Below are 20,457 nucleotides of genomic sequence, written 5' to 3'. Positions count from 1 at the left end.
GGACGAGGGGGTGCGGGGAAAGGGGGGGGCCACTTTACAGTAAAACCGGTGAAAAGTGTGCAAAGTCCATCGTGTTTATTGGCACCGGGCTGCAGCCCCTGCGCGGGCCGGCCCCTGCTCGGGGGGGCTGCAGCCCTCAGCCTCGGCCCTGGGCACGGGCAGCCGCAGCCCCCTGCCCCCAGCACCCGGTGCGGCAGCAGCCCAGCCCTGGCACAGCCGCGGCGCGGGCAGGGGGCCGGGGCTGCCCCCGCACCTCGAGCTGCCGGGGAAGCTGTTTATTGCCGTGTCAATTGCGCCGTTAAACACACCGCGGCGACGCCTGATTGTCTGGGGCGAGCCCGGGGCCGTGGGCTCAGCCCCTGGGGGTCGGGATGCGCCGAGGGGGACCCGAGGCTCGCTCCCCAGGGACCGGCGAGCCCCTGGGCCCGCGGCTCTTTGGCAGGAGCCCGCGGGGGCGGCGGAGGGGTCCCGGCCGTGCCCGGCCTCGCAGCCGCCTCGCTGGCTGCCGCGCTCACACCGGCATCGGCATCTCGTTGTACTCGTCCACACCTTCCCGCTCATCGAGGATGGGCTCGGCCTCGTCTGCATCCAGCTGCGGGGAGACGGTGGCCGAGGGCAGCGAGGGGCTCCTCGTCTCTGCACACCCCCTGCTCACCCGCTGCCCAGCCCCTGCTCGCCCCCCACCCGCAGCCCCGCCAGCGGCACTTACACACTTCATCTCACGGTCGGTGAAGATGCGGCTGAGCAGGCACATGCGGAGCGGCACCGTGAGGATGAGGATGAAGGGGAAGGCCAGGGAGGCCACGGTGGACATGACAGCCCAGAGCACGGCCAGGCAGCCCAGCTGCAGCCCGGTGAAGAGGTGCATGCGCAGCGTCCGCACCTGCACGGCGCCGGGTGTCAGCTCCTGCTGCATCCCTGTGCCCCGCGCCCCAGGACACGGCCCCCACGGGGTCTGCCCTCAGACACCCCCTGCCCACACCCGCAGGATGCCCCTGGCCAGCTGCAGCCCCCATCACGGAAGGGAAAAGCCCTTTGAGCTCCTGGAGTCCAGCCCTCCCCTCACCCTGCCACAGCCACTGCTAACCCCTGGCCCTCAGCACCTCAGCCCCACGGCTTTGGGATCCCTCCAGGGCTGGACACTCCCCCATGGCCCTGGGCAGCCTGGCACAGGGGCTGACACCCCTCTCAGGGCATTAATTCATCATTATATATTAATTACTAAAGCTAAGGAATGAATTATTAATATCAGTTATTAATTAGTTATTACTACTTCTTTCTTAGTTATTAGCTGTTCCTAATGGCCAATTAACCCTCCCCTGCCACAGCCTGAGCCCATTCCTTCTTGTTTTGTCCCTTGGAAGCAGAGACAGACCCTCCCAGCCACAGGCTCCTGTGAGGGAGTGTTAGAGAGTGCTCCTGTCTCCCCTCAGCCTCCTCCAGGCTCAACACTTCCATTCCCTCAGCCCCTCCCCAGCATCCTCATGCTCCAGCCCCTGCTCCAGCCCTGCTGCCCGTTCGGTCCCACTCCCTCGGGACCCCCCTGACCTTTTTGACGTAGGTGACATCAGGGTGGTGCTTGGGGGGCATCAGCAGCAGCTGCAGGCGCTCGTAGAACTGGATGCCGTTGAGGGAGGTGATGCCCATGTAGAGGAAGATCCCGAAGAGCACAGCCAGTGGGATCTGCCGCAGCAGGTCCCCGATGACGATGGACAGCCCTGGGCCAGTGCGGGGTCAGCCATGGTGCCCGTATCCCCCCGGCCCCACTGCTCCCTGCACGGTGCCCCCATGCTCAGGGACCATCCTGTGTCACCGGTACCCACGTGGGACAGGGCGCACCAATGTGACCAGTGGCACCCCAGCTCTTGTGGCCCCCACCCCAGGCCCCCCAAAAGCCATGTGGGACAGAGCAGGGCTGGACCTACCGACGAGCACAGCCACCAGCAGCCCAGTGACACGCTGCTCCTTCACCTCCTGGATCTTGGGCTTGTCCCCAGGCGCCACGGCCTTGCTCATGACAGTAAGAGCGTTGGCATGTGTGACTGAGCGCACTGTGGCCGCCGCCAGCCACGGCAGCCCGAACAGCGCGAAGAACCCGCCCATGGCCACGATCAGCAGCAGGTCAAGGTGGAACCCGGAGCCCTTCTGCAGCATCCGCTCCTTCTTGCTGATGATCAGCCTGGGCACAAGGGAAGGCAGACTGTTAGCACCACTTATCAGGGCTTGGCACGGTACTGCACAGCTTGGCATGTCTCAGCATGGCACAGCATGGCTTGGCATAGCCCAGCATGGCACTGCATGGCTTGGCACAGCTCAGTGTGGCATAGCGGGGCACTGCACAGCTTGGCACAGCTCAGCATGGCACGGCACACCCTGCCCCATTCCCGCCACACTCATGCTCTGCTGGCCCCAGCCCTGCCCCTGCCCTCACGTGGTGATCTGTGTCTCCATGAAGATGAGGATGAAGACGAGGACGGCAGGGAGGCCACTGGCCACCATCATCCAGACAGGGAAGTCGCTCCTCTCACCCAGAGGGTTGATCACCCAACCCCGCTTGTCCGGGGCCGTCACTGAGAACCCGCTGGGCACGCTCAGCTTCTGTGGGGAAGGGGCAAGAAATGCTGGGCTGGGGGCATTGTGTGCAGCTGTCCCAGAGCAAGGGGTGACCGTGGGGCACAGCAGCACCAGGACCCACCACAGCCAGACTCGAAGGAGGGTGTGGGGTGGGGGGTCCCACCCAGGGATGCTGACCTGCGTGTAGGTATCCTGGATGCTGTAGTCCACCAGCACCATCACCAGGATGGCAATGGGCACCCCGAAGTCACCGATGAGCCGTCGGATCTGGGGGCAGAGCAGCGTCAAAGCTCCCCTGGCTCAGCCCCACACCGCTGTCCCACTGGCCCCACACCACCGTCCCACCAGCCCCACGCACCCATCCTGGGAAGAAGCGGCTGTTCTTGAACTTGCGCAGGAAGAAGGCAATGAAGAAGGTGCCAGCCATGAGCACCAGCGAGAGCAGCGCGGTGTTGGGCTGCCCCATCACCTTGGCGGTGGTGCGGGCGGCCGTGCCGTTGGTGCTGGCACTGCTGTCATTCCTCCAGGCCTCGGCCTCAGTGCCGTTGGCGCGCAGGCAGCCATGCAGGGGGTGCTCCTGGAAGATCTGCGGCGGCGCGGCGGTGCTCAGGCGGGTGCTGCCCACTGCCTGCCCTGCAGCCCCCGGCCCGGCCCCGCCGGCTCACCTTGGCCAGCTTGGAGAAGGTCTCGTAGATGAAGATGAGGGAGATGAGGAAGGCGAAGATCTCCTGGGTGAAGCGGGAGACAAAGCGCACCAGGAAGCTGCCCTCGAAGGCCACCATGACCAGCACGATGAGGATGAGCCAGAAGCCGATCCAGACACGCCCCACCAGGTACTCCAGGTCGTTGGATGTGCAGAACTGCCGGTGCCACACGGACGGACAGAGGGACAAGGACAGACGGCCGGGTGTCAGCAGCCGCGGGGAGCGGGGACCCACAGTGCCAGGGAAGTGCCCCGGTGCCACCCCGCTGCCCGGCACGCGGCTCTCACCGTGAAGAAAGCCTCCTCGAAGACGAGCAGTGGCCCCGAGAAGCCGATGACAAGCAGGGGCTGAGCACCCAGCAGGCAGAAGAGGACACCCTGCAGCGACGTGGAGATGATCAGCTCAGACACGCCGATCAGGTCGTGCGTCTTCTCTCCTGCGGGCAGGACAGGCTCAGGCGCGGCCGGCGGGATGGGGCCCTTCGGCACCGGCACCACAGCCCGCGCCAGCCCCTCCCGCCGTGGCCCCGGCACTCACCCAGCAGCCCTCCGAAGGTGATGGCCGGAGACAGCGCGGCGAAGTAGATGAAGATGACGGCGGCGATGCACTGCGGGTCCAGCGCGTCCCTGAAGTCGCTCAGGTACTTGGGGTAGCGGCGCCGCACGTCGCGGATCAGCCCACCGAACGGCCGGCCCGTGCGCCGCAGCGGGTCGTCGTCCTCCTCCTCGCCCTCGCCCTCCACCACCTTCAGCTTCAGCAGCGCTGCGTCCCGCGGGCACACGGTGAGACCCCGGCCTGTCGCCCACCCCCACCAGCCCCCGCCTTGCTCCCGGCCCCGCCGGCACCTTTCTCTTCGGGGGACTTGGGCTCCAGCAGCAGCCTCCGCTCCTGCTCCTCTCTCTTCTTCAGCATCTCGCGCTGGAAGTGGGCAACGCTGCGCAGCAGCTCCTCGCCCTGCACCTCGGAGGGCGGCAGCACCACACTGCAGTCCAGGAACTCGTTGATGGCGTTGAGGAGGTCGTGCCGGTCGTCGGCCAAGTAGGCGGCCTCGTGGAATTGCTGTGGAGGAGACGGCGGGGTCAGAGCCCCCCAGCCCGGGGCACCACGGGGCCAGGAGCCCAGCCCCAGGGCCACAGCGTGGCCGGGAAAGTGGTGCTGACCTTGTCAGACATGAGGGTGGAGATGGAGCGCCCGATCTCATGGTAGTCCATGTGCGTGCTGCTGGGGCCCAGCAGTACAAAGAGGAACCGCACGGGGACGGGCACCTCCAGCACCGAGTCCAGCTCCACGGCCTCCTGCAGCCGCACGAAGGCCATGGTGGGCTGGTCCAGGAACTCCACACAGCCTGAGGGGCACAGGGCGTTAGCGGGGAGTCCGGCAGGCTGCCCCCAAACCCCCCACCCCGCAGCCCCTCCGTACCCACAAGCACCACCGTGGCCTCGGCGTTGTCTGGGATCTTCTCCAGCAGCTTCAGCTCATGCTTGGACTTGGAGCGAGTGATGCCAGCCGGCGGCGTGGGGGTAAGGACCTCCCTCTGCAGGGACAGAGCACGGCATGGATGTGGTCAGGGTCCCTCCCAAGGGTGAGGCTGTGCCGGGGACGGTGCCGTACAGCCATGGGGCTCACCTCCCTCTCCACATCGACCCGCGTGTCGTGCTCCACGGCATGGCCGGCGATGAGGGGCTCGGTGACGGCCGGCTCGCTGCCCTCGGCCACGTGGTTGGTGCTGTGGTGGTGCACGAGTAGCGAGCCCAGGCTGCCAGCAGAGATATTCCGGGGGAAGAAGTCCTTCTCGTCACTCGGGTGGCTGCGGGGCAAAGCTGGGGCTGTCGGTGGTGGCAGAGCGGGCGGCAGCCTGGCACAGCCAATCCCGCCAGCACACAGCACCTCGGTGACAACGCGGCCCCATGGCTGCGGGGAGCGGGGCCTGGCAGAGGGGGGGCTGTGGGTCACCGCCCCCCACGCTCACCTGTGCTTGAGCAGCAGCGCCCGCAGCACATTGGCACGGTCCTCAGCCCGGATCTGGTCGGTGATGACCATCTGCTCCACCACCTGGTGAGCCACCCCCGGCAGCGTCTTCTGGTCCAGGTCGAGTAGCACAGCCCCTGGGCAAGGGAGAGGGGGCTGAGGCGAGCAGGGCTGGGACCCCCTCACTGCCCAGGCCCTGGGGGGCTGGCCCTGCCTCCCTACCGTGGGACAGGGTTTTGCGCAGCTCCAGGAGGCTGCGAAACGAGAGCGAGGCTACATGTGGCTTTCCCCAGCGGTCTGTCTCCTCCTCCACGTCCTCCTCAAACTTGATCCAGCGTGCTGTCTCCTTCCACTGCAGCTCCTGGTTCTTGTCCACCACCAGCTCGTTCAGCTCCACAAACACCTACAGGCACGGGGGGGTTGATGCTGGGGTAGCAAGACCCACCCTGGGAAATGGGGCTGCGTGCAGGCAGCCCCCTCTGCAATGCCCCACTCAGCCACTGCTCCATCCTGCACCATGCTGGGACCCCCAGCCCTGACCCCCCTGCCAGCCCCCAAGATCAGACCCTCCACTGCCAGTCCCCCAGCCCTGACCCCCCTGCCAGCCCCCTGCACCTCGTGGGGCTGCCGGTCCTGCTTGCGCTGGCGTGTGCTGGGCTCCTTGTGGTCCTTGCTGACGTGCACCACCTGTGGTTTGGCACTCTTTCGGACGAGGTGCCGGCGCACCCCCGGCACGTCCTCGAAGCGGTGACCTGCCATAGACAGGGAGGATGGTGACGGTGGTGAGTGGGTGCCCCGTGGGCAGCGCTCAGCCCCGGGCACCGTGTGCCCCCCACTCGCTCACTCTTCATGTAGTCCAGGTCGGCCGAGGCCAACGTCTGGGCCTCCGACTCGTCCGTCGGCATCTTCTGGTAGCACGCCTGCTCAGCGCCCGTCATGCTGCCGATGCGGCGCCGCTCGTGCAGGTTGTAGCTGCGGTGCCCCGGCTGCGACTTGGCCATGGGGCGCCCGGGGGAGCCGCCATCGGCGGCCGCCACCACCTCTGACAAACCTCCCTCCTCCGCATCGGGGCTGCAAGGCAGGCGCCGGGCTCAGAGCACAGCCCTGCTGTCCCACTCTGCCCCACAGCCCTGCTGCCTGCCTGCCCCCTGGAGCCCCAGCCCCACTCACCTGCCTGCCCGGGCTTCCCGGGGGGATGCAGAGCCCCAGGACTCCGCAGGGGATCCCGGCAGCGTTGCGGGAGCCGCCGGCTCCTCTGCCCGGTAGTCGCTCACCTCATCCTCCTGCAGGAAGAACTGAGACGGGGCTCGGGAGGGACCGGCCACTGCTGCCCCAAGAGCCCCCAGCCCGGGGGGGCACCCCGCTCCCCCCCACCCCCAGCGCTGCCCTCACCTGCACGGCCTCGGCCGGGCCGGGCTGCAGGAGCTCCTCTGCCGACCGCTCCATCTCCGTGTCGCACAGCTCGTCCTCATCCTCCTCGGCCTCCTCGATGGTGGGGGTCTCTCCGGGGACGGAGGCGCGGCGGTGCTTCTTCTTGCCCTTTTTGGGCACCCCCTTCTTGCGGCGGGCATCGGGGGGCAGGTGCGTGGACAGCGGGTGGTGGATGTGGTGGGACGACTGGCGGTGGTCTGCAGGGACAGGCTGGGGTTGATGCCCTGCCCCATACCCGCTGCCCCCTGCCCGCAGCCCCCCACCCCCGGCTCTGCTCACACTCGAAGTCCTCCTCGCCGTAGCTGCGCCCGGCCTCCTCGGCGTTGCGGGGGTGTGCGTCGCTCAGGATCTCCTCGAAGCGCTCCACACCCAGCGCCTTGTTCAGGTCCTTCTCCTCCTCCTCCTCCCCGAACACGGGTGAGCTGGCACCCAGCGCCTCCTGCTCGGGCTGTGGGCAGGTAGCGGCACTGAGCAGGCACTCAGCACCACCGGCACCGCTGCCAGCCCCCGTGTGCCACAGCCCCGCATGATGGCTGCCCCGAACAGCAGCTCTACCGGGTTCCCCAAGGTCCTGTCCCCAAGGGACCTGCACCCTGCTGCAGGCCTGGGCCCCAACACCTACACCTAGTGCCATGTTCCCCTGGGGCACAGCCCCAACCTGGCAGCCCCGGCACCGTGCCCTTATGTCACCCTCTCTCCATGCACCCCCATGGCCTCTATGCCCAGGCAGCCCAGACCCAGCTGTGCCCCACAGCTGTGCCCCCTACGCCACCACTGCCACACCCCAGTGATGTATCCTGCTGTGTACCCCTTGCACCCCACAGCTGTACCCCTGTGCCAAACCCCTCTGTGCATCCCCCAGCACCCCCCTTTCCCCCACTGCCATGTCCCAGTGCCCCCCCTGCACCCCCACAGCCATACCCCTGTACCGTGCAGCCCTGCATATCCCCATGACCCCCACTGCCGTAGCCTGGTGCTGCACCCCTCTATGTACCCCCTGCACCCCCACTGCCATGCTCCAGTGCTGCACCCCTCTATGTACCCCCTGCACCCCCACAGCTGTACCCCGCTGCCATACGCCCTTGTGCACCCCCTGCACCCCCACTGCCATGCTCCAGTGCTGTACCCCCTTGTGCACCCCCCAGCACCCCCACTGCCATCCCATGGTGCCGTGCCTTGCCGTGCACCCCTGCACCCCCCTGCCGTGCCTCTCTGCATACCCCCCCTGCCGTGCCCCGGTGCCATGTCCCCCAGCCCCTGCCCCCGCGGTGCCCCCGGGGCCGTGCCCCGTCCCAGTGCTGCTGGTACACCCCAGCTGGGGAGGGGGGGGATGCCGGTGGGGGGCTGTTGGGCTGGTGGGGAGGGTGAGGGGGCTGATAGGGGTACAGAAGTGCGAGGCTGGGGGTGGCCGAGGACGCGTCGGGGGGGCTGCTGGGGGCGGGGAGTGCGAGATGCGGGCTGGGGGGTGCGGGAGTGCGCGTCCCCGCCCGGCCGGTCCTACCTGAGTCATGGCGGAGCCGCGCTCCCGCCGCAGCTCCCGCAGCGCTTTATCGGGGCGGCGCGGCCCGGCCCGGCCGGGGAGAGGGCGGCAGGGGGGGACCGGGGGGCGGAGGGGGGCGGCGGCTCCTTCCCGGCCTCGCCAAATATTGACGGAGCCGCCCCGCGCCCGCCTCAAGGTGACAGCGGCGGCGGAGGGCACCGGCTGCGCCCGCAGCACCGGCTGGCACTGGTTCCCCCCCTCCCCCGGGAACGCACCGACCCCCCCCGCCGAGCTGCGACCCCCGCCCCCCGGAGCGACCCGGCGCGCCGGCAACGCAGCGACCCCCGGGAAGGCGCCGGCCCCGCGGTGCTGCAAAGCCGCGGCACGCACAGCCGCCCCGCTCCCGCCTCCCCCCCGCCCGGGGATGCGCGGGGCCCCGGGGAAGCACCGGCTGTGCTGGCGGCCGCACAGAGACCCCCGCCGCGGGCTGTACGGGCCGAGCTGCCGCCCCCCGGGACGCACCCCTGGAACGCACGCACGGCTTTCCCCCGGGAACGTGCCCCCCCGCACCCCGGTAAGACGAGAGTTTCGTGCCCCTCCCCGGCCCGGGGGCTGCGCTACCGACACCCTCTGCCACGGCCCCCCCGAGACGAACCCCGCAGGACACGGGAGGGAGGGAGGTCCCAGCTCCCTGAGGGAGCTTATGAGGACGGTGCCTCCTCAGCGTGAGGGGGGCAGGGTCACCCCAGTGCCAGGCTCTGCCTGGGGACCACCCGGCGGCACGTGCCTTGCCAGGACCCTGCCACAGCCCCGACCCCCCCAGCCCTCCCGTGTCCAGCAGCCCCACAGGACGGGGGTGGCTGGGGACGGGCAGAGCCTTCCCGTCCCATTGCCCCCACCACTCACAGCACCAAGACCACCCCGGGACGATGGCAGCGTCGGGCCATGTTCTCTGCCACATCCCCCTGTGCTCCTGCCACATCCATCACCCCCTTCCCCCAGCCCCAGCCCCACGAACCTGCCGTTCTCCGTCCGGCAGCTCCTGCAGCACCTGCCCCCCACCAGCCCCCCAATCCCCCCTGCGCTGCCCCCTCCCTGCCCCCTGCCCCAGCCCCAGGCTCCTGCCAGCCTCAAGATGACCTTGAGCTTCCCGCCGCGCCACCCCCGCCGTGCCCGCGCCGCACACCCCGGCACGCTGCCCCAGCTCCTCCCACGGTGACACCGGGACCCTCGCCCAACCCGCCTCGCCGCTGGGCTGGCACAGCTGAGACCCCACAGCCCCACGTGTGCCGTGGCCCGGGGACACCTGCCAGCGCTTAGCGGGGCTGAGCCGCCCCCGACCCCACTCCCGGGGCCAGAGCACGGCCCCGTGTCCCCTTGTGCCCCGGCACGTCCCGAGGGACGCCCATGGCTCCGGGCCTGGCACAGACGGGAAGGGCGTCCTGGCCCGGTGCTGGCAGGATGGGGGACTCGCCAGGCCAGGCGAGGCCGAGGCTTACCCGGTGGCCCAGGAGGAAATCCATGGGTGGTGGAGCCCATGGAAGGGGACGCAAGGTCCCATCCCCAGTCACGTGTGCGACGTTGGGGACTTGCCAAACAGCACCAGGCAAAGGGTTAATCATTAACTCTGGTCCCCGGCAGCCCCACACAAACCCACACCCCACGCTGAGGGCACGCTGGCACCGCCGGCACCACAGACACTGCGGCTGCTGAGTGGCATCAGCACGGCCTACAGCACCAGCCCAACGCGCCCCGGCAGCACCGGCATCACAGGCACCCCCTGCCCCGGGCTGGGTGCAGTGGGGGTTCAGCCCTGCCCCACAGCTGTGACACAGGGTGGGTGCCACAGGGCCCTACCAACACCCACAGCCGTGGGGCCGTGCCCGCCGCGGCACTTACACTCTGGAAGGCGGAGGAGACGATGTGGTGGATCTCAGAGGACACCTGGGAGTGGGCCATGGTGCTGGCACGTGGCTGCCTCAGCCCTTCTCCTTCTCACGGGGGCTCAGGGGACGCTGTCGGCGCAGCATAACCTGCGGGCACAGATGGGGGCTCAGGCCAGGGCCACGGCTCCCCTGTGGCCACCACTCATCTCCGTCCCCTGGCACCGCAGCGGTCAGGATCTGGCCCCCCTCAACGCCCAGGGGGGATGTGGGCAGGCTGGCCTCAGGCCGGCTCCAGGCTCGTTTGTCTTGGCTGCCGGTGGGAGCTAGAGAGTAGAAGCCAACACAAACGCCGGGAGAGGAGCGGAGCCGGGGCAGCGGGACAGGGCCGGGCAGGCACTCAGTGGGATCTCGGGGGGGCAGCAGCCACGGCCCCCTGCACAGACGCCAGGGACCCCCCCCCCAGCCCTGCGAGCCCCCCAGCACCCCCATCCCAGCCCCCCACACCTGCCCACCGGTCATCTTCGCCCCACACTTGCCCCTCGGCAGCTCCCTGAGCACCCGGCTGACCCCTCCAGCACCGGCGTGCCGTGTTTATTGCTGCGGGAGGCGGCCTCACGTGACGGCAGGGACCGAGGAGGGTGGTGACGGATGACTGCGTCTCACATGGGTGCCACACCATCACCATCCTCGTCACCATCACCGGTACCCTTCCTGCCACGGGTACAAGCAGGGTGGCCGTGCCCAGGCTCCAGGAGCCGGCAGTGGCACCAGATCGTACCTCCTCTGAGCTCTGGCACTGCCCGGCTCTGGCTGCTCCCTAATCCCCGCTCCCTATCTGGGGCCGGAGCCAGCACGGCCACATTCCAGCCGAGGGAGCGCAGATTGGCCAACCTGCCTGGCCACTCTCCCAGGGCGCCCGTCGGGCCAGCAGCCGAAACCCCTCTGGGAGTCCCAGGCAGCCATGTCTCCCCCAGCCCCGAGGGCACGGAGCAGTGCAGGTGGTGCAAGGGCTGCCCTGTGCTGGGACAGCAGCTGCCAGGAGCAGGGGCTCTGGGACACTCGAGTGGGGAAGAGCCCACAGGAGGGTGGATGGTGCTGGCTGGCACAACTCCCACTGACCACCCTACAGCATCACGGCCGGTGCTGCCGTCCCACCTGCAGCACTGGGTCCTGGTGGGTGCCACGGCTGCAGGGTGGGAAGGCTTCTGCTCCTGGCCCTAAGCAGCTTTTTGGGCTTAATCCCATTGGCAGCTCACGGGGATTAGAGCCCTGAGAACACACTTGGGATTGTTCTCAGGGAGCACTGAGCTGGGCAGCAACCCCAAGCCACACTCTCACTGGTTCCTGGCGTGGGGGGAGTTGGGTGCCAGCCTGTCACCCAAAACAGGGGGCTCCTGACTCTGAGGCCCTGCCAGCCCCTCAACCCCGAGGGCACCTGACCAGCCAGTGCCAGGGTGGGTGGCTGTCAGGGACACGCAGTGCCCAGCAGCCCGTGGCCTGACCCTGCTGGAAAGGGTGACGGGCAGTCACCGAGGCACTTCTGCTTTCCATGGTGACAGTGACTCACCGGGCCACCGGCCGGCAACGGCGCAGAGGCTCGTGCCAGCCCTGCCGAGAGGAGCCCGGAGCCAGCCCGGCTCCCCAGGGACCTCCCTCCGATGAGCCGCGGCTCTGCCGGAGCTGGTGCCTGCGCCACCGCCGCCGCGTGGTTCTGGGCACTGGGCACGGCTGCGAGCCCAGCTGAGGCTGGGGGATGTGCCGGGGCGGTGTCGTGCCGGCACCATTGCGGCGCAGCACAATGGCCCCTGGTGCGAGGGAGCCGCTGCGATAAGCGGGGCAGGTCCGCGGCCGCGGGCTGGCAGCGCCGCACCGGCTAATTACCGGCAGCGCCCGGCTCGGCGGCTCCCACCGCGGCCGCATTCCTGGGACCAGCCCCGGCCTGCCCGCCTGATCCGCTCAGCCGATTAGAGAGCTCGTCTCACGCCGTGGGGGCTGCCCCGCACGCCCCCGGCCCCGCCGCCAGCACCGGAACGGCAGAGCGGGTCGAGCGAAGCGGGAAGCGAGGCAACGCCGCCAGCCCTCCCGCGGCCCCCCGGCCGGGCGGCCCGTCCACAGCGCGGACCCAAACCCCGCGGGAGGGATGGGACGGGAAGCGGGGCACGCTCCCCGTGCCACGGCACCGCACCGCCGCGCCCGGGCTGCGGCAGCGCCCGGAGCAGGTCCCTGCCCTGCACGTCGGTGCCCTCGGCAGACACAAGGCTGACGGCGCCCACCGCGCCGTGCCCAGCGAGTGCTGGCTCTCCCCGCGCCCGCCTGGCTGACGCCGCGTCCCGCGCTGGGCACCGCGGCAGCTGCCTGTGCCCACTTTCCAGGCGGCATCGCAGCAGGGTGATGCACAGGTCAGGCTGTGCCCATCACGCCGGGCGACGTGCCCCATGCTCCCCGGCGCAGCGGATGGGCAAGCGGGGGCCCGGGCACTCAGCCCCTGCAGCCCCTCACCACGTCACACACTGCTGAGACACCGGCTCCCACCAGGACGTTCTCCTCGGGCACAGCCTGGTCCGAGCCTGCAGGAGGGAGAGGATGCTGTGCCACAGCCACGCTTGCCCAGCTGCTCCTCGGGGCTACCACATCCCAGGCATGGGAGCCACAAGCCAGTCCCAGCAGAGCCACCCCAGCACTGGCACTGCCCCCGGGGCTGCGCTGGTTCCCACCACCCATGGGCAGAGCTGCATCTGTACCCCAACGGTGCCCAGGCTCTGTGGCACTACCAGGCAGCTCTGGCACAGACCACCAGCACCCATAGTGGCCATACACCAGCCTCTCACCTGCACCCCAGCTCCCTGCACCCTAAAATGGAGAGCAGTGTTGAGGGGGGCACTGGCAGTATGCTCCAGCTCCCCTGTGCACCCACAAGGACCCAGAGCCCCAGCAGCCCCTCACATGCTGGGCAGTGCCGGACCTGGGGGGGGGCTCCAGGCAGGCGGTACAACCCCCCCCCCCCCGTAACCAGGGAGCACAGCACCAACTCCCCAGCCTCATGGGGTCTGCGCAAGCCCGGGTGGCTGCTCCCTCCTGCCCAGCTCACCTGGCTGCTCTGGGGGGTCCTGCGCCCCAAGCACTGGGAGCTGGGGTCCCACAGCCCCTGAATCCCCACTATGGGCACTGTGGGACAGAGCTGGGCCGGGATGAGGCTGCCCACGGTGCAGCTCCCGCCCCAGCAGAGCTTTGCTACGCTGCAACTTTAGAAGCTGCCACCAAAAATATCCTCCCCCGACTCCGGCCCCGCGACCTCGAAACCGCCGGATCCGGGAGATGAATCACGGCGCGGCTCCATGCCCACACCCACGCCGTGCCACCGCCGTGCCCGGGAACCGGTCCTAGGGGGTGGCAGGCAGGGCGGGCACAGCCGCCTGGGGCAGGGGCTGCCCACGGACACCGCAGAATGCAGCCCGGTGCTGTGCTCCCTCCTGCCGTTGCTCTCAGCCCCCCACTGCCCCACTGCCATGGCTGTCAGCCCCCATCACCACACGCCACAGCTGCCAGCCCCCTGCCACCCCATTGTCACTGCCCCCTTGGTCCTATCCCAGGGAGGACGGGACCCCCCTCCCCCCCCATGCAGCCCCAGCCCCCCGTTCGAGTCTCCTGCTGTCCTGGTCAGGGGTCCCCACTCTTGTCCCTGTCGCAGCCCTGCACAGGGGAGGCACAGCCACCTCTTCCCTGGTCCTGCCTCTCTGTGCACCCACAGCAAGGCCACACACTCGCCCACCTGTAGCTGCGAGGGCCGGGGGAGGTGCGACTCCATCTGTGCCACTCCCCAGCACCCACCAGCCCCCCGGCAGCCAACTGTGCCCCACTCACCCCATCACCTGCAGACCTGGCGAGGCCACGGCTCCAGCCACGCTCCCGCTGCTGCAGCTTCCTGGGATGGGGACGTGCCCCAGTAGGAGTCCCTGGCACAGCGGGGCCTTGGGCCAGCGTGTGGCCACTCCGGCTCCCTGTGCCAGGCTGGGGCTGGGGGCGGCCGGGCTCTGCCCCGCTGTGCCGTGTGCTGCCGAGCGCTGGGAGCTTTTATATCGGCGTGGAAGAAAAAAAACACAGCAGTGGCGGCGGCGGCGGCAGCAGCGAGAGCCTTTGTTTCGGCAAGCCTGCACCAGGCCACTCTATCCAAACAGAGCGACGGTGCCAAGTCCCGAGCAGCTCCTCGGGCAGCCCCACCTCTGCGCCGCGGCTCCCGCTGGGCTCGGGGGCAGCCGGCGGCCAGGGACGCGCCAGCAGAGTGGCCATGCTCCTGCCCCACGGAGCAACCAGCCTGGGGGGGTGTGGGGGGGGGGGGAACGGGGGGGACACGACCCCACAGCCCCATAAATGGGCACAGGGGGGCTTCACCTGTGCAGGCAGCGCTGCTCGGGGCCATGCAAGAGGATAGGCAGCGCGGCACATGAGATGAGGGCTGTGGGGCAGGCAGATGTGGGGCAGAGAGCCAGGAGGAGCTGGGGGCAGCCCACTCTCCTCCTAGACCAGCCTCAGCGCCCCTGGTGAGCCCCAGTGCGGCAGCCCCAGGCAACCAGCCCGGTCCCTGTGGCCACCCGGCCCCCTCTAATGACAGGGCTGCACTCGCGGGGGGCGGCGGGGGGACGGCAGCCAGATCCCCCCAGCCCGCAGCTCAGCACGGGACCCGGCCAGGCAGCAGCTCCCACGGCTCCCTCCCTTCCGCTGGCCGGGCCGGGGGCCATTGCTGCTGCAGGGCTGCGCTGGACCCTCCCAGCCTGTCCCTCGGACATTGCAGGGGATGGAGGCGGCTGTAGGGCCACTCCACATCCTGTCTGCAGGATGCTCCTGAAGCCCCTGTCCCCTGCAATGTCCTTGCCTGCCCAGGGGAGCCCTGAGCCCACCCCACAGCAGCACAGTACAGCACATCCCCCACCAGTGTGGCTTTCACAGGATCACAGAAGTGTTCTGGTTGGAAAAGCCCTTGAAGCCCCTGGAGTCCCAGTCTTCCCCTCACCTTGTCACAGCCACCACTAACCCACAGCCCTCAGCACCTCTGTTCCACGGCTTTGGGATCCCTCCAGGGCTGGGCACTCCCCCAGCTCCCTGGGCAGCCTGGCACAGGGGCTGACACCCCTCTCAGGGAAACAGTTCTGCCTCAGCTCCAGCCTCAACCTCCCCTGGGGCAGCTGGAGCCCACAGCCCCTGGGAGCAGCGTCCCTCGGGAGGGCAGATGGTCAGGCAGGACCCGGTACGGGGCAGGAGGGCAGTGAGGGAGGAGGCATCTGGATCGGCGGCAGCACGGGGCAGAACCCGCCCGGCACAGCCCCTGCCCGGGCTCAGGGCCAGGCCCCACGGGGCGGAAGGGCTGCCTGCGGGGAGGCACCGGTGCCGGTGCCAGCAGGGTTGTTAGGGCGATCACATCCCACACTCCTGGCAGCTGCTTGAAGCCGTGCAGTGACCCTGAAGGGCACGACAGCGGGGCTGGGTGGCCCTCACCAGCCTCAGGATTGATCTCCTAGCAGGACCCCATAGCCCCTCATGCCCAGAGCCGCTGCACGGGGGGGGGGGGGGGGGAGAGACCCCGCCCCACAGCCCTGGGGACCACCACCGAGGCACTGACACAGTTCCCACCTGCAGCATTCCTGTGTGCTGACACCAGACGAGAGAACACGAGGGTCTCTCTGGGACGGGAGGTGTGAGGCAGCCCCTGGGGTCAGCTCTGCCCTCATTCCTGCCTGCACCAAGCAGCTCCGCGGCAGCCACGGGTGCTGTGTCCCCCGAGCGCCCGTCACTCCTCTGCCCCAGGGCAGCACGACCCCGGTGCGGGGCCGTGGGAGCCCACGCCAGCGCAAGAGTGGGAGAGCAGCGGGGCTGGCCCCGCGCCCGGCGTTGCACAAGCCCTGGCAGCGTTTCGCAAGCGGGCAGCGCCGCTCGGCACCCGGCACGGCACATGGCGGCTCCGGGGGAAGCGCCGCTCCCCCGCCGGCTGCGGGACGGCCGTGCCCGGGGGGTCCCAGCCGCTCCCCGGCCCCGCGTCTCTCACCTGGCGCAGGTCACCGTCGGGCTCAGGCGCGGGGAGGGGAGCGCATGGAACACACCGCGCGTCGCTCCGGCACCCGCTGCAAAACAAACAGACGCCGAGGGATGCAGCGCGGTGCCGGCGCCACCTCTCCCGCCTCCCGCCGTGTCCCGGGGGGGCACCCGCTGCCCCGACGGCCGCGTCGGAGGGTGGAACGCGGGCAGTGCCGCGGTGGGAAGGGGCCGAGGTGCGACACCCCGGCCGGGACAGCCGCGGGAGCCGGAGTGGAGGGGGACTGGGGGGTCGCGGGGGGATGCCAGCACACCGGGGTACCTCAGACCCTGGCTGGGACCCCGCGGGGCACTGCGAGGGGTCCCCGAGGCGGCTGTGGGGGGAGGCGGGACCGCGGGTGGGGCCTCAGCCGCTGCTGCAGGAGGAGCCGCTACGGGGAACGGGCCGGTCCGAGGCTCTCGCGGCTGGTCGGGGCGGGCGTGGGGCGGAGCGGCGGCAGCGGGCGGCAGCGGGCGGGGCGCGGCGGGGCGGGAGCGCGGCGCCAGCGGGGCTGAGCGGGACGCGGCACCGGGGCGATACGGGCGGCACCGGCACCGAACCGGCCCCGCGGGCGCCAGCGCGGCTCCGGCTCCCGCTCCCGCCGCTTACCGGAGAGTCCAGGCGTGCCGGGAGGGTCTGCGCGGCCCCGCGGCGAGGAGCGGCGGCGGGAGCGCGCCGGGGCGAGGCGAGGCGGAGCAGCACCAGGCGGCTCCGAACGGTCCCGGCACCGTCCCTGCCGGGCCGCACAGAGCGCTGCTGCCGGTGCCGCTGGTGCTGATGTCGGGGCGGGGGGAGGCGGCGGCGGCCGCGGGGATCGAACCCGGAACCGCGGCGGGCGGGGGCGAAGGTGTGGCCGGGGCGTGTCAATGGGCGTGGCCATGGGCGGGGCTGCCCAGCGCGGGGGCTGCCGGGAGGTGCGGCGGGGCCTGACCCAGCCGCGCAGGGGCTGCCGGGAGGTGCGGCGGGGCCGGGCCGTGCAGGGGCTGCCGGGAGGTGCGGCGGGGCCTGACCCAGCCGCGCAGGGGCTGCCGGGAGGTGCGGCGGGGCCTGACCCAGCCGCGCAGGGGCTGCCGGGAGGTGCGGCGGGGCCTGACCCAGCCGCGCAGGGGCTGCCGGGAGGTGCGGCGGGGCCTGACCCAGCCGCGCAGGGGCTGCCGGGAGGTGGGGCGGGGCCGGGCCGCGCAGGGGCTGCCGGGAGGTGCGGCAGGGCCGGGCCGTGCAGGGGCTGCCGGGAGGTGGGGCGGGGCCGGGCCGTGCAGGGGCTGCCGGGAGGTGCGGCGGGGCCTGACCCAGCCGCGCAGGGGCTGCCGGGAGGTGCGGCGGGGCAGGGCCGCGCGGGGGCTGCCGGGAGGTGCGGCGGGGCCGGGCCGCGCAGGGGCTGCCGGGAGGTGCGGCGGGGCCTGACCCAGCCGCGCAGGGGCTGCCGGGAGGTGCGGCGGGGCCGGGCCGGGCCGGGAGCGGGGCCGGGGCCGCAGCGGATCGCGGCGCGATGCAGAAATATGAGAAGCTGGAGAAGATCGGGGAAGGTGCGGCGGGGCCTGGGCCACGCTGGGGCCGGGGCCGGGGCCGGGGCCGGGGCCGGGGCCGGGGCGCGGTGCGTGAGCCGGGGCTCTGCCCGCAGGTACCTACGGGACCGTGTTCAAGGCCAAGAACCGGGAGACGCACGAGATCGTGGCGCTGAAGCGGGTGCGGCTGGACGATGACGACGAGGTGCGGAGCCGGGGGGGGGCCGGGGGTCAGTGCCGCTGCCGGCTGCCCCCCAGACACTCTCCCCGAGCCGCCCGCTGTGTCGTAGGGGGTGCCCAGCTCGGCGCTGCGAGAGATCTGCCTGCTGAAGGAGCTGAAGCACAAGAACATCGTCAGGCAAGGACGGACGGGGGCGCTGGGGGCGGGGGTGGGCGCTGCAGCCCCCCATCCGGGGCCGCTGGCACCCCGTGGGCTCGGCGGGGCCTCAGCGTCCTCCCCTGCCCCCCGCAGGCTCCACGACGTGCTGCACAGCGACAAGAAGCTGACGCTGGTCTTTGAGTTCTGCGACCAGGTGGGTGCCAGGGGCAACGCGCCCGGCATCACCGTGCCCGGCATCACCGTGCCCGGCATCACCATGCCCAGCCCCTACCTCTGCCTGACGCTCCCTCCCACCTCTCTCCCTCACTGCCAGGACCTGAAGAAGTACTTTGATAGCTGCAACGGTGACCTGGACCCGGAGATTGTGAAGGTGTGTGTGGGGACTGTGAGAGCCGCAGGGACCCAGCAGGCGCCTGATGTGTCCCACCCGGGTCCCCACTGTCTCCCGCAGTCCTTCATGTACCAGCTGCTGAAGGGCCTGGCCTTCTGCCACAGCCGCAATGTCCTGCACCGCGACCTCAAGCCCCAGAACCTGCTCATCAACAGGGTGAGGGCTTGGGCCATGGGTCAGTGGGAGTGTCCCTGGCGAGCCTGGGGGGAGTCACACTGGGACAGTGGCAGCCGTCAGTCCCCAGCGCCTGGCTCTGTCTTCCCTCCTCTTCCTGGGGAACAGAGAAGGGTGAAGGGCCCAGGGTGTGGGGCAGCAGCAGGATGGGGAGTCCCCTGCATTCTGTCCTTTCCCTGGAGGTTGGAGGAGGAGGAGGAGGTGGTAGCAAAGTGGGGTCAATCCTTTCTCTGCAGTAGTGAATGACAGGATGAAAGGAAAGGGGTTCAAGTTGCCCCAGGGGAGGGTGAGGTTGGAGCTGAGGCAGAACTGTTTCCCTGAGAGGGGTGTCACCCCTGTGCCAGGCTGCCCAGGGAGCTGGGGGAGTGCCCAGCCCTGGAGGGATCCCAAAGCCGTGGGGCTGAGGTGCTGAGGGCCAGGGGTTAGTGGTGGCTGTGGCAGGGTGAGGGCAGGGCTGGGACCGCAGGGGCTTCAAAGGCTTTTCCAACCCAAATGCTTCTGTGGTTCTCTGGTTCCCTGCAGAATGGGGAGCTCAAGCTGGCTGACTTCGGCCTGGCCCGGGCCTTCGGCATCCCGGTGCGCTGTTACTCAGCAGAGGTGAGCTGGGGGCACTTCTCCCAGCAGGGGCTCAGCCATAACCCCCGCTAAGGCTGCGTCCCCCCTGTCCCCCCACACAGGTCGTCACGCTCTGGTACCGGCCCCCTGACGTCCTCTTCGGTGCCAAACTCTACTCCACGTCCATCGACATGTGGTCAGCTGGATGCATCTTCGCAGGTAGTGCCGTGGGGCTGCTGACACAGGGGCTGCCAGCACAGGGGGCTGCCAGGACCGGGGGCTGCCGGCAGAGGGGGCTCATCCCTGCTCTCCCCAGAGCTGGCTAACGCGGGACGGCCCCTGTTCCCGGGCAACGACGTGGATGACCAGCTGAAAAGGATCTTCCGATATCCTTCTGCTGTCAGGGGCTGGCTGCAGGGGGCAGGGGGCCGCTCCCCCCATCCCTGGGCAGGGGAGTGGGAGGGGGCTGTGTGCCGGGTGCCCCCCATGCTGGCTGCAGCAGTGGCCCTTGACTGCTGTCCCCACGCTGCTGGGAACCCCCACGGAGGAGCAGTGGCCGGCCATGGCCAAGCTGCCAGACTACAAGGTGAGAGGGAGGGGGGCATGGGGGGGCCGGAGGAGGGCAGATGGGGGGCTGGAGCTCACCTCTGTGCCCCCAGCCCTACCCCATGTACCCTGCCACCACCTCCCTGGTCAATGTGGTGCCCAAGCTGAACGCGACGGGCCGGGACCTGCTGCAGGTGAGCGCTCTGTGCCCCCCCTGCCCAGCCCCCTGCGTGGGCACCCTCTCCCCTCGCAGCCCCACGCCCTGCCTGGGGGTCTGTGGGGTGGGAGGGCCCGTGGCTCATGCCCCTCAGCCTCCCCACTGCCTCTCTCGTCCCCAGAACTTGCTGAAGTGCAACCCTGTGCAGCGGATATCAGCGGAGGAGGCCCTGCAGCACCCCTACTTCACGGACTTCTGCCCTCCCTAGGCCCCTCCAGCACAGGGGGGGCAGACCCCCGTCTCCCAGCACGCTCACGGCAGCACTGGGGAGGGGACAGCCCCCCTGGCAGCAGGGGTTGACGCCGGGTGAGCAGCAAGGTGCCAGCACCCCAGGACCTCTTTTCCCTGCCCCAGGTATTTATTAGGATTTTAACCCAACGCCACCCTGGTCCTGCCCTGGCTGCGGGGTCCTGGCACGACCCCCCCGGCCCCTGCAGCCCCGGGGCAGCTGCCGGCACTGGTGGGGGGCACACGGATCCCCCCGGGACCATGGTGCTGCCAGAAGGACAGGACCTCTTGGGACCAGGCATGGGGACGTCAGTATGGTGGGACCCCCCCACCCTCCTCTCCCTGCTCCCCCCCGGCCCCTTCCTTGCAGGAGAGGGGATCCCGGGGGCGGGGG

The 20,457-nt window shown here is 70.1% G+C and overlaps 2 protein-coding genes across 8 annotated transcripts; one reads left to right on the top strand and one right to left on the bottom strand.

Moving 5' to 3' along the window:
• Positions 1–60: 60 nt before the first annotated feature.
• SLC4A2 (solute carrier family 4 member 2) lies at positions 61–16,779 on the bottom strand. Of its 4 annotated transcripts, none has more exons than XM_061997275.1 (24): positions 16,717–16,730; positions 16,081–16,156; positions 10,057–10,190; positions 6,957–7,125; positions 6,639–6,874; positions 6,417–6,541; positions 6,091–6,317; positions 5,862–5,998; positions 5,469–5,649; positions 5,248–5,383; positions 4,905–5,085; positions 4,698–4,812; positions 4,439–4,623; positions 4,124–4,337; positions 3,816–4,040; positions 3,566–3,714; positions 3,240–3,434; positions 2,933–3,160; positions 2,752–2,841; positions 2,432–2,598; positions 1,926–2,179; positions 1,549–1,718; positions 710–883; positions 61–592 (listed from the first exon to the last, which is right to left on the bottom strand). In XM_061997275.1, the coding sequence occupies exons 3-24, from the start codon at positions 10,114–10,116 to the stop codon at positions 512–514; spliced, it is 3,699 nt and encodes a 1,232-aa protein (XP_061853259.1). In that variant the 5' UTR covers positions 10,117–10,190; positions 16,081–16,156; positions 16,717–16,730; the 3' UTR covers positions 61–511. The 4 variants fall into 4 exon arrangements, with proteins under 4 accessions (XP_061853259.1, XP_061853262.1, XP_061853261.1 ...); XM_061997278.1 differs by having other exon boundaries at positions 6,417–6,529; XM_061997277.1 differs by lacking the exon at positions 16,081–16,156 and having other exon boundaries at positions 16,717–16,779.
• Positions 16,780–17,528: 749 nt separating this feature from the next.
• Positions 17,529–20,132, top strand: CDK5 (cyclin dependent kinase 5). Of its 4 annotated transcripts, none has more exons than XM_061997497.1 (12): positions 17,529–17,633; positions 17,729–17,817; positions 17,903–17,970; positions 18,085–18,145; positions 18,266–18,322; positions 18,404–18,499; positions 19,040–19,093; positions 19,195–19,291; positions 19,389–19,458; positions 19,598–19,658; positions 19,732–19,812; positions 19,957–20,132. In XM_061997497.1, the coding sequence occupies exons 1-12, from the start codon at positions 17,597–17,599 to the stop codon at positions 20,041–20,043; spliced, it is 858 nt and encodes a 285-aa protein (XP_061853481.1). In that variant the 5' UTR covers positions 17,529–17,596; the 3' UTR covers positions 20,044–20,132. The 4 variants fall into 4 exon arrangements, with proteins under 4 accessions (XP_061853481.1, XP_061853480.1, XP_061853482.1 ...); XM_061997496.1 differs by having other exon boundaries at positions 19,040–19,114; XM_061997498.1 differs by lacking the exon at positions 19,040–19,093.
• Positions 20,133–20,457: the final 325 nt, after the last annotated feature.

This window comes from Colius striatus, chromosome 5, assembly GCF_028858725.1.
Source record: "Colius striatus isolate bColStr4 chromosome 5, bColStr4.1.hap1, whole genome shotgun sequence".
Lineage (NCBI taxonomy): Eukaryota > Metazoa > Chordata > Aves > Coliiformes > Coliidae > Colius > Colius striatus.
Note: the sequence above shows the minus strand (reverse complement) of the source record. Positions and strands in the feature narration are given on the sequence as shown.